This window comes from Lycorma delicatula, chromosome 4, assembly GCF_047948215.1.
Source record: "Lycorma delicatula isolate Av1 chromosome 4, ASM4794821v1, whole genome shotgun sequence".
In the NCBI taxonomy this organism is placed as follows: domain Eukaryota; kingdom Metazoa; phylum Arthropoda; class Insecta; order Hemiptera; family Fulgoridae; genus Lycorma; species Lycorma delicatula.
Genome location: NC_134458.1, coordinates 70,141,702 through 70,154,454, shown reverse-complemented (window position 1 = coordinate 70,154,454; position 12,753 = coordinate 70,141,702). Strand labels below are relative to the sequence as shown.

The 12,753-nt window shown below is 27.4% G+C and overlaps 1 protein-coding gene across 7 annotated transcripts in view; it reads left to right on the top strand.

Moving 5' to 3' along the window:
- Nucleotides 1-12,464, top strand: part of Atf-2 (Activating transcription factor-2) — a 55,827-nt gene extending 43,363 nt beyond the window's left edge. For 6 of the 7 annotated variants that reach the window (XM_075363293.1, XM_075363292.1, XM_075363294.1 and 3 more), the window contains 4 exons: nt 6,812-6,907; nt 7,685-7,803; nt 9,570-9,760; nt 11,705-12,464. In XM_075363293.1, the coding sequence (XP_075219408.1) occupies nt 6,812-6,907; nt 7,685-7,803; nt 9,570-9,760; nt 11,705-12,306 (1,008 nt within the window). In that variant the 3' untranslated portion in view covers nt 12,307-12,464. Of the gene's footprint in view, nt 1-6,811; nt 6,908-7,684; nt 7,804-9,569; nt 9,761-11,528; nt 11,569-11,704 lie in introns of all 7 variants that reach the window. The other variant, XM_075363298.1, reaches the window with a different exon arrangement.
- Nucleotides 12,465-12,753: the final 289 nt, after the last annotated feature.

The window sequence follows — 12,753 nt, the reverse complement described above, 5'->3', positions numbered from 1 at the left end:
AAAAATGAATATGCTTTAATAAATACAACTCTTGAATGACCCTAACATAATGACAAAGTGGTGTGTCATAACTGCTTAAATCACTAACACCAAAAATAATTGTTTCTGAATATTTAGATAAAATGTATTTTAACAGCATTGAATTCAGTCACAGATTAAAGTACATTTGTAAAATATACTTTAAATGTAAATGTACAGTAAAGTACATTTGTATTACAACAGTAAATTATTACATATTAGAACAGAATAACACTGAACAAAAAGAACAATTACAGTATTACTGCTGTAGCACTTTACTTAACAAATATTTCCATTGTAATATGGAATTTTTAATTGAAATTCTAAATGTTTATTGCTAAAAAGGTTCTATTTGTTCAAATAGTTTCAGACTGAGTTATTAGAGTGAATCAGTAATAAATGAAAAAATAATTTTAATTCAACTCTATGAAATAATAATTTGCAAAATTGCATTTTCACATTAAATTTTTCTAACCCTCTTTTTGCAGGCCCTTAACATCACAAGGCATTTACTATTCCTCTCTTTATTTTTTATCTGTAGTTACAAATAACAAACCTTTTAAAATCTGCATATAACAACTGTTTCAAATGTACATGTAATTAAAATTTAAAAACTAACCAGTTAAGTTGTAGTGAAGTGAATGAACGAATCCATTCAATGCAGTCATCATTAACATTATATGGCACGTGAGTTGCATTTCTTTAGCCCCTCATATCTCTTGTATTTTTCTGTTTTTCTTTTAATGATGAATAATACTTTTTTGCTATCTGAAAAGTAATTTTTTGACAAGAAAGTAGGCCAAAAAAATAGTCAATTTTATTTTAAAAAAATATGGGAGAGATATTATTGAGCTTAGATTGTTTTAAAAATAAATAAAGATTTCTTATATTCCATATCGTATGATTCATTTGTTTGATAATAGATCCTTTCTTAGAATATTTATCAAAACAGTTTATATTTATCAAATATTTAATTGTCTATAAATGGAAAGCGTAATTTCATTAATTTCTTAGAATAATGATATGTGATTCAATATATTGTATATAAATAAACAAAAAAAGGAATAAATTGTTATTGCTCATTTTTATAATGTTTGTAAATATGTAAATTAATTATATGAAGTTGTAATGGTTATGAAGCAATAAATTCAAAGTCGAAAAAGTACAGATGTTTGTTATGAGCACATTTCTTGTTATAAATTCTTTAATGCGCTACAGCTTTTCATTCACATATTGAGACTTTTTTTTACAGTTCTGTTTATTTTAGTGCCAATAACTTTTATTAATTTTTCATTTACAATTAAATTGGCTTTACATAATGAACAAGAACTTAGTACACAGTACTCCAACTGACGTTTGCTGTCAATTTTTCATTACATATGAGTCTTGGTGATAATGATAACTAACTAAGGAAGGCTAGGTTAATCATGATATTGACAATAAATTAATGAAACTAATTTTATTGACTTATACAATAATTTGTTGTTTCTTTTATTATTCATTTTGTGAAAATTTGTAACTGACCAAAAAGTTGGAATTTTCTTTGAAACGTTGTTTGAAAAGGAAAGGTTTATAATACATATTGTTTTTAAGTAAGTGGTTCATTACCAACAAAGCTCAATTGTACCCCTTAACGTATAGATTTTTACTGAAAACAAACAACCTTTAGAGAAAATGGAATGCTTGTTGTAAATTTAAGATCAAAATTTTTAAATATAAGTTTTCTAGCAAATTTCTTATAAAAATGATTAAAATGCATTGTATCTGATGTTTTATAGATATCGATAAAAGTCAAACTTTTACAAAGTTATGGTTTTCTGTTGGTAGCTATAAAAAAAGTTAGTCATGTCATATTTAGTTGACATAATTCTTGCATTATGATTAGTATTTGAAAACAATTTTACATAGATTTATCATGCAAGTTTTGTTAGTATCACTTCAGTAGTTCTTTGGTAATACATGGATACAGATTAAAATAATGGGTTGATTTTCTACAGACTTTCTTTTTTCTTGTGGTCATACTAGTTAACAACAGACTGTAAGCCTGATTACAGTTGAGTAGTTTGTCTTGTAAAGCCATTTTTCAGAAACTATTCCTGAGACAATTTCATTAATTGTAATTGAACCCCGTTGACCAGTGTTTTGAATGACATTTAAAAATATTGTGATGATATATTCTGAGCTTTATTCAATATCTTGACTTTATAAAGTATCTGAGCTTTATACAAATGTATTAGTATTATATTGCAATGTTATTCAGTTAACTGTTATTTATGGCTACTTACTTTAACTTTTGCTTATATATGAGGGGTGTGTCAGAAGCTGATGATATATTAGAAGACAAGAAATAATATTGACAGTTTAGTTTTGATTAATATTACATTGTCACAAATTCAAATTTTTTCAATAAATTTGAATAAATAAACATATAGACTTATTGTCTTCTGTTGTTCCATTTACTCAGTGATGTTTGTTTAACTTTCATGTTGCTTATCATACATCATATCAGATTTAGTTACAGTTTAGGAAGACTATTTTAAAATCAGTCTTTAACTTAAGCTTTATAAACTACAGTTTCATATTTTATATGTTGTCTTATACCTCGTAATTTAGTCGTTTCTTATGCAGGAAGTTAATCCCAGCATTTTTGTAAGTAATTTGTGGTTTTTAATCTGATAATATAATTTATATTTCTGTTAGTGTATGTATTCATTCAAATGTTTTTAAAGTAATATGTTTTTGCATTTATTCATTTTATTTAATTAAAAGTACTCTTTGTAGATTTTATTTCTTGAGTACTTTTTCTTCTTTGTATCTGTATTTAGTATCATATGATACACAACTCACATACCCACATTTCGTACACACCAAGCTGAAAAAATGGTATATTTTTCTCAGTATTTCATAAAATGACCAATTACTCTGTTCAACATAAAATTTGGAAATGAAAAGGGAGAGGTGTTCTGTATAGTATTTTATATGCTAAATCTGACTATGTATTCCGAAACAACCCATCACATAACGTTCTTAAGTTACAACCCCTTAAATTTTTTTTGTTCTCATTCTTGGAACAAACAGTATAAATAAGTTAGTACGTCTGTATGTTTACTTATTCACATCTGATTTATATTGTGATGCATGCTGTAGACCTATATTTGCCATAAATTTAGTGAAAGATTTTTATGACAGAACAACTTTGGTATTATTTTATTGAACATTAAGATTTGTTAAGTTGTGTGTGTAGGTGTGTGTTTTATTGCATTCCGTTGTGAAACAATTTTAATATATTTTTAGTAATTAAGTATTTATAAATTAAAACTTAATTATATTTATAATTAAGTAAGTACTTCTCTAGTATTTCAGTTTACTGTCATTTATTTAAACATTTTGAATTTTACAAGGAATAAAAATCGAGCTTGTAAAAATTTTCCAAATATTGTTTGTTACATTTGTAGAGAATTCACCATGAAAAGTCAACGAAAAATAGTATCAAATCTGCTGAAAACTGCTTACAAACATTATTTTCACTTTCCCTTGGGAGACCAAGATAAATCCTGGAGTCCACATATAGAATGCATCAAGTGCTACGTTAAACTAACCTAGTGGTTGAAAAGAAAAAAGAGCATTTGCCTTTTGGTGTACGTATGTTTTGGCGAGAGCCTACTAACCATTATGACGACTGCTATTTTTGCTTAACAGATGTTACTGATTTCAATTCAAACAATAAAAGCACTATTGTATACCCAAATGTTCGTTCAGCTATCAGACCAGTAATTCATGGTGTTGATTTACCAATTTCGATCGCTCCAACTTCTTGGAAAGAAATTTATAATTCCCCAGAAGTTTCAACTGATGAATCCTCAACTTCAATAGATTTTAATTACATTCCAGAAGAATCAAATATTGAACCTCACCTCATCACACAAGCAGAACTGAGTGGCCAAATTTATGACTTGTATTTGTCAAATTAACATGCAGAACTCCTAGGTTCATGTCTTAAATAATGGAATTTATTAAACAAGGACACTAACATTTCAGTATATAGAAATCAAAATGAAAATTTACTGAAATACTTTAGAAGAGATGGTTTAATTTGTCCCTGCCTTGATGTTAGGTGGCTGATGTCTGAACTATACATTGAATATGTTATTCATGATTGTCATTTATTTATAGTCTTATCAAAAAGAAACTTAAAGACAGTATTGCATAACTGAAATAAGTTTTCTTATATTAGTAGCACATGCTGTAGTAATGAAAGAAACATGAAAGTATGTTAAAAATTTTAAAGTTGTTAACATAATCACTATAATATATCTGTAATATAATAGTTTATATAAATATTATCTAATTACAAAAATTGGTCATTAGACATAACTTTATTTTGAAAAAAAATTGAATTTTGCTGAAGTTTAACCTGTAAACGCTGATGTTTTTATTCCTATTTTCAATAATTTATTTTAATTGATGAATTCCTGAATTCAAGTCTTTCTCCTTACACAGTAATTTAGATACACGCTGTAAAAAAGACAAAACACCTTCCATTTGTTTACCTTGAGGAAGAAAATATTAAACAAGAATTTTGACATAAGGTTCTTTTTAAATCTTGGGAATACAATGAAGTATACAAAGAGTTATGACAACTTTAAACTAGCATGCAGTACTATTTATTATCTAATTTCTATTACTATCACTAAATGAATACATTAATAGTGAAATATAGGTAACCTAACTCTATGAAGAAAGAATTCATTGGTTGAATAATATGTATTATCAAATAAAAATGTCTTAATGGTCTTTTGAATGATTTTTTAATTTCTATAATCTTTTACTCTGGATATTTTTATACTAATTAGCCATGCAATGTTGCTTCTTTTGAAATAATTTTAAATTATCTTGTTGGTATGAATACCATGCTTATTTCTTATATTGCAATCGGTCATCTTAATTTTTTTTTTTGAGGTTTTATATTTTATCTATATAAAAGTTACAAGAGAAAACCTCCCTCCAATGCTCTACTTGTGTTGTATTTAACAGAAGTCTAATGACATTTTTCTAAATTGATTGGAACCTAATGAAGGAAAATACCATATCCAATTGTTACATATTGAAACTGTGATAAACTCTTGCATTTAATTTATTTAACCATTCAGTACAATATTTCTCCTTGAAGTATGTACACCAAATTCTACTTTACCATGCTAGTAACCTAAATCATATACTTATCCCATGATAAATAGTTATAGCCCCTAAAATTTTGCTTTTCTTTCTCCTTTTTTCCAATAACCTGAGTTGGTAAGCAATGGGTCGCAGGCTACCATCTTCTTTTATATTCCACCACCCCTCCTTCATAACGCTTTCTACTTCCACAGTTGTTTTTGTAATATTCTTCTTAACTTGTAGCCATCTTTCCTGTGATTTTTTTTCTTGGTCCCTTAACATTTCTCTATTTATGAGTGTTCAAGATGGAGGTAAGATGACATTTACAGCAAAAATTTTCATTTAACATGTTATTAATGCATACATTTTCATATTTTGCTTTTTTTATTGTATTTATTCTGCAGTTCAGTAATTTTTTGTCCATTTAATGTTAGTCCATTATTACTTAAATGCATACCGACTGTAAATGTTAAAAAATGATTGACATCGTCTGGGTATATCATAGCACTACCCCATATTAAACTACTTCCTAGAATTAATTGATGTAAATGAAAAATAAAATAGAATGCAAGATTGAATTTACTGGACACCTAGTTCAGCTTTAAGAAACTGAAATTTAAGTCCTGATTTCACTTTTACATCTTTAATTTTGACATCCTTTCCTCTAACTTAAATAACAAAATCTGTTTTTCTTATCACAGTTCTCAAAGGTGTCTAGAACCAGAATACTGTCTTAGCTAGAGATTTACTGAGTTTTTTAAAAGTTTTACTTTGAAAACTACTCATTAATGTTTTATCATGTAATCAATTAATCTACCAGAGATAGGCTAACCAAATAGACTATTACTTCAGTCATGCATTTAAAATGCAATATATGCATTTTTTTTGTGACACATTTTTCACACAGCTTATAGTTATATATTTTAGGTACTCATTATGCAGTGGGATGCAAAAATCACTCTTTACAGGTTAATTCTTCTTAAACTAAAACATTTATTATTATACTTTTATTTTCCTTCAGGATTTTTCAGTAAAGTTGTTATCTTACTGGGGCATAATAAAGACTGTATTTTTTTAAAAATCCAGTTGATTTATATAATAAATGATAGAAAAATAATTACTTGAAGCAATAAGTATCAGGACATAAAAGAAAGCACGGAAGAACAGAAGACAATGAATGAAATTTTATAATTAATTAATTTTTAGGTTATTACAAAAATAGTAATTAGTTATAAAATGGATTTTTGTCTTTCACAAGAATTTAATTATAAATTTTTAAATGCATTTGTACTAGTCTTTAGTGTTCATCTGATTGAAAATTTCATTCACCAGCATCAGCAAGAAAGAAATTTTATTGCTATATTATGAAAGTAATTTTATTACTCATGTCTCCCACTAATTTAGATATAATAGATAAATAGTTGGCATCAAGTTGAGGAAACTACTAAATGAATTTTAGCAACCATGTTGCTGTAAAGCTAGGTAAAATGTAATTTTACACCTAATTTGTTACAAGAACTGTTTTAATATTATTACTTAATTTTAATATTCATTCTTTTATTAAAACATTTTCTTTTCTTTATGGTAATTATAATCTGTATCAGTTGTGTTTACTGAATTTCTAATTACTTTTCAGAAATTAAAACAAGCACTACTGGGAAATTCATGTCCTGCAAGCGGTATGAATTCTAGTTCTCAGAAAAGTCATTCTCATGTTACTGAACCAAAGAAGGTAAGCCAAAACAACTTATTAACTGTTAGGGTTTTAACATGTACTCTCAGATTTAGTTTGTAATACTTTACACAGATTACAGGATCATCTTATTATGTCCATCATTTTTTTTTAAATTCTTTCCAGTCTACTGTCAAGGTTCACTCACCAAAATTTTGATTTTTAGTAAGTAGTGTTGCTAGTAACACATAATTTAATCTTACTCTGCACAGTCTTTTTTTAACATTTCAATTAATTTTTAATTTGCTAGATAACATGGTGATCATTTTATGAATCTTAACCTTGTTCACATAAACCTTCTGCAGATTCCATAAAAATCACCCTTGTTATTATTAGTAAAAAACTTATAGAAAAATAGTTTACTTGTGTATAAATTTAGAATCCACAAACTAATAAGTGAAGTTTATTATTTTATTCATGAATGACTTTTGATAATTGAACTAGTGAACAGTTCACCAAACTGAAAAAATGAATTATCAGTCACTAAGGTCTTTAGCCATTAGTATGTATTGAATTTTGTAGATAAGCTTAATGAAATATGATTAAAGATTTTAGCTGCTGTAGAGCTATCAGATTAGAGGAATACCTTGTCATCTTGCTTTGAATCTTACTGTCTTAACTTTCAGAAATTTTCCTTGTAGTCATTGTATGTAGCAATCTTCCTTTATTGTATCAGTTTTATTATATTTTTTAAATAATTTATTTGAAACAAAAAAAATTGCTGTTCCTAAGAAGTACTTTTGTTGTTAATTTTGCTTATTCATTTTCTGTTTTAAGATACCAATTTCACGTAAAGGTGAATACATTATAGAAAAACAGCCTAGAAGGAATTCCAGTCTAATTAGTTCAGAGGATGAAGAAGAAGATAAAAGAAGGAAGGTTCTGGAAAGAAATAGGTGAGCTTTCTAATAGTCATCTCAACCTCTATTTGGCTTTTTATTGTGACCTCCAGGTAGAAAACGGTCCCATATTAAAAATCATTGACCTATTGAGCCTTAGTAAACACTTTGTTTGCTACTACCTTTGCTACCAGAAGTCCAAATGTGGTATTGCAAATGAAACCAGGGTGGCAACTGATGCAATTCCCATGGTACTTATTCAAAGAAAAGGTAATTATAAGGAAAGAGGGATAGTTAAGAAAAAAGACAATTAACTCGCTGGAGAATTGCTTGTAATCAAAGTAGTTTTCCATTTGCCTAGGTCTGCTATACATTTTATGACATCAAAAAATAGCTTAACTTTGGAAAGTGATGTGAGATATTAAAATTAGCAAAAGATTTCCTATAAATATTTATCGATAAATTCTTTGTTTTTCATCTTACTGCTATTTTATATTTCTTAAACATAATTTCATTTCTCATGAACAAATTAAAATTTTCTTTTTAAAATGAAAATTACATTACATGTTTAATTTGATATTCTCGTGAAATATATTGTGTTCAATTTTTATCAGTGCAAAATTTCAAAATGCCAGCCAGCTATTTAAATTTATGGATCATTGATGTCTTGGTAAGTAATAGCTCAGAAAATTGTTTTTTATATATAAAATCTGGAGCGCTGTGTTTTGAACAAAATGACACCTTATTTATTCTGGTGTGACATCAAACAACTAAGTACAGCGGAAATTGTAAGTTATCAATGCTCCATTTCCAAAACTGGGAAAGTCAGACTGAATTTTGAACCAATTTTTATTTTCCTCTACAAAAAAAAAATGTTTATTAATTAATGTAAGAGTTGTAAATACATTGTTATAAAAGTACATTTTTTATGAAAATGTGTGTATGTAATGATACTTTCTGTTAACAGTAACAGACATTTTTATTGTTTACATTAAAAATATAATAAATTAATGAATAAGTAAAAGTAGTAAATAAAGTTGAATTTTTTTAAGGAATCTTCTTTTAATAATTTTTTTTATAAATATGGCTTATAATAACTGTCATAACTTTTTTTAACTTTAGTGCTTGCTTTAATTCTTAGGAACATGTAGGTAGCTACTCCAGTTAAACAAAGGAACTGTGCTCTCTCTCTCTCTCTCTCTATCTTTCGCACTTTCTCTCTCTCTCTCTCTCTCTGTGTGTGTGTGTGTGTGTGTGTGTGTGTGTGTGTGTGTGTGTGTGTGTGTGTGTGTGTGTGTGTGTGTGTGTGTTTGTGTGTGCTCAACAGTTTTAAGAATTTATTCTTTTCATTTAATGGTCATTTTTGTTTAAAAAAAATTACCAGTTTCTCAACTGACTGAAGTGTTTATGGTTTGGTGCTCTTCTGCTACATAAATTTGCTTTGTACCAGTAAGGCGACCTTGTCTTAACAGGATTAGATGCATATTTGCATTGATATTCTTCATTAAAAAATACCATCACTTATAAAAACTTGAGATCTTTATTGTTCAACACTGTTGTTCATGAAAGAAAGACAGATATGTTATTTCTTAGTGGTCAGTGCAAAAGAATAATATATGATAAAAAGATTTAATAAAAAAATGATTTATCCTTTTTTTGTCTCTCATAAATTTTGTTTTCTTTTAAACTGGTTATATGACCACAAGGTTAAAGATAAAATAATGACCCATAATAATGGGTCATTATTCTGTTAGATGACCCATAATAATTCTATAGATAAGAAGTTGTCAATCATACCACATTTTTATCGTTATTTACCGCAGGATAGCTGCTATGCGTTGTCGTGAAAAACGCAAATCATGGGTTGCATCCCTGGAAAGAAGAGCTGAACAGATGGGGAATACAAATCAACAGCTCCAGCTTGAAGTTGCTTCTCTTAGAGCAGAAGTTGCACAACTTAAGACACTGTTGCTGGCCCATAAAGACTGTCCTGTCACTCAGGCTATGGCACAAGGTTAGTTGAATCCATCATATTTAACGATTAATGTCTATTTCAACTGGTTTCAATAATTCATTTATCTAAGGTATTAGAAGAAAATAAATTTTTCTCCTGTTAAGTTTCCATCACCAATGGATTTAATTAATGGAGTTAATATCTATATTATTCTAAAAGTAACTTTCCATCAACAATCCAAACCAAAATATTGTAATAAAACATTTTTTAAATAAAAAAAAAAAAAAGAAAAGATTTTCAGTCCATCATTAGTAACTGGTGCTGCTATTCTCGTGATTTTTTCTTTTAATTAGGCAAACGTAGAATTGTCCATTTAGTATGCCATTGTTCTATGCTTTTATATGTTTATACATTTCATAATGGTCAATTGCATTAATATTTGTTGCCTCAACATAATACCTATATATATGTATTACAGCCACCAGTACAGTACAAATAAAAGGTAAAAACACTCACCTAATTGTAGTGCTTTCAAAGTGTTACTTCATTATTAGAAGTCAAATTTTACAAATTACACACAATTAAGATATAATTAAAAATTTTAAATGGATTTCATTAGTTTGTATGTAGTAGTATTTTATTAGTATGTGACACAAGTATATACATACTAATTAAATTCATTTAAAATTTTTAACTATATTTTAATGCGTGTAATTTTTTTAATTTCATGTTTACATAATCCTTTTTTTATTATTAAGATTACGTAAGCCCTATATTTAGTTCCCTTCATAGAATAAAGTAGTTATACAAATTATAAAATTTGAATTAGTTACCTTCTACATTCATTGTTTTTTTGTGTGTAGAAAGTGAGGAGTGCTCAAGAACATATATAAAAAATTACAAACTAAGGTAATTCTTAAAAACCCTTAATAAAATGAATTTAATCATACAAAATAAACTGAAGTTAAAAATTTAATATTACTAAAGAGGAGTGCTATTTAAATAAAAGATTGAATAAAACTAATTAAAAGAAATGATAAATAAATTAGTCTTACAATAAAACTCATTTATAATATATCTAACTTCAAAACCTTTTACATTAAAACATTAAGAAATATATGAAGTAATAAAATAATGATGAAAACAGGAAAGAGAAAATTAACTATGTACTCAATTATTACAGCTGATAAAAAGATGTTATAGTAGTTTTAGTTGCTTCATGCTCAATTGGAAATCACATCATTACTCTGTATTAAATCAGAAAGTTGCCATCTTTAATTTGTCAGTAATTTGTTGTGATATATCTAAACTATGTGTATGAATTATATAAATTGATTTTTATTAGTGCCATACTAATGCTTGTATGTGTGGCACTAAAAAAATTATTATAAAAGAAAAGTATTGCAATTAGGAAAGACTGTTAGAAATCTGTTGATATTTTATCTTGTTTAGTGATTTCTTATGAACTGGCTGTACTGTTTTATTTCCAGTGTACTAGCAGTTTAACCCAGAAAAATTACAGTTTCGAGCTGTGCTCAGGTAACGAATGAAGGTTTTATTATATTCTAACTAATATCTAGTTTCCAAAATTTGGGTATATTCATTATCTTCCCCAAAAAGCTCCTGATTTTGCATTCTATGAATTCTGTGAAATTTCTTCCTAATGTATCTATAGATTTTCTCTTTTACGTGTAATAAACTAAAGTGATTCTTGTTAAAAATATTTCTCTTGAACTTTGAAGGAGCTATAATATATAGATTCCAAGGAATAAAAGAGATTGGTGGGGGAGGGGTAAGATTTTTACTAAAGTAGTGCTTTTCTTTTTAGGTGTGTTGATGTAGTTAGTAAAAAATCCACCCGAATACAGGTATGTTCTGTTTTAAATGAATTATGTTTGCTATTTATGATCTTTTTTTTAAATTAACAAATTTTGTTCATAATCAGACTTCTTATGGATAGACTAGTTTTTATATTATATTATTGTTTGTGTCTCTATTTTCTAGGTAATGCTGAAAATCCTTTGGTTCCATTGACAACTCAGGTGTTTAATGTAACATTACCTGTAACACAAAACAAAGTTATTTCTGATCACAGTCTGTTAGCACAAAAACCAGCTACTGTAATTCTTTTTAATCCACCTGGCATTACAAAGAAAAGACTTCAGTCGTCAGCAGAGACTGGTCTTCGACAAAATCTTAGGAAAAAACTTTGTAATTCTTCCACAAAAAAATCAACATCTCTTGCCCAGAATGATGGACTGAAGAAAAAAAGTGCAATAAAAACATTAGGCATAGATGTAGAAAACGCACGTGACTTCCAAATAAATGAGAAATCAACAAGCATCGCAACAGATAGTGATACACAACAGTATGTGACATTACAAAGTGTTGTAGAAAGTTTTAAAGATAGCAATGTTATTATTGACAATGTACAATCAAATGATGTTCAACCTGGTAAAAAGAAAACTAGTAAACCAGTTGCAACTCAGGTTATACAAATTAATCCGAACGCATTACATCGTGAAAATATTACATTAAGGTTGCCTGAAGATAATAATTTACGTATTATTGACATGCAGCCAATTGTCACAACTGCATACAGATGATCATTTAAATTATGGTACATTTTAATAATGTTATTTCATTAATGCCATGTTATAATAATTATTATTGCAGATGCATTTTATAATTTGTGTTTAACTTAAAAAATTTCATTAAAATTTTTTGTATTTAAGAAAATTAAATAATCAGTTGTATATATTGATTTCAGTGATTTAAGTTTAAAAAATATATTTTATAATAATCCATAAATAGATTATTAGATGTATCAGTATTCACTGAGGTTCAGTGGTCCTCAGTTATAGTTGTCAGTTATATGTTATTTAATTACATAGTTGTGTTATTATACACGGGGGTAAATCAAATATAAACAGGATTTTATTTTATTTTTTTAAATTTATTGAAAAATAAAAGCAAATATTTTTTTTTTCTACATAGTTTCCTGCTTTAGAAATACATTTTTGCTGCGAGAAGGAAGGTTTTTTATCACAGCA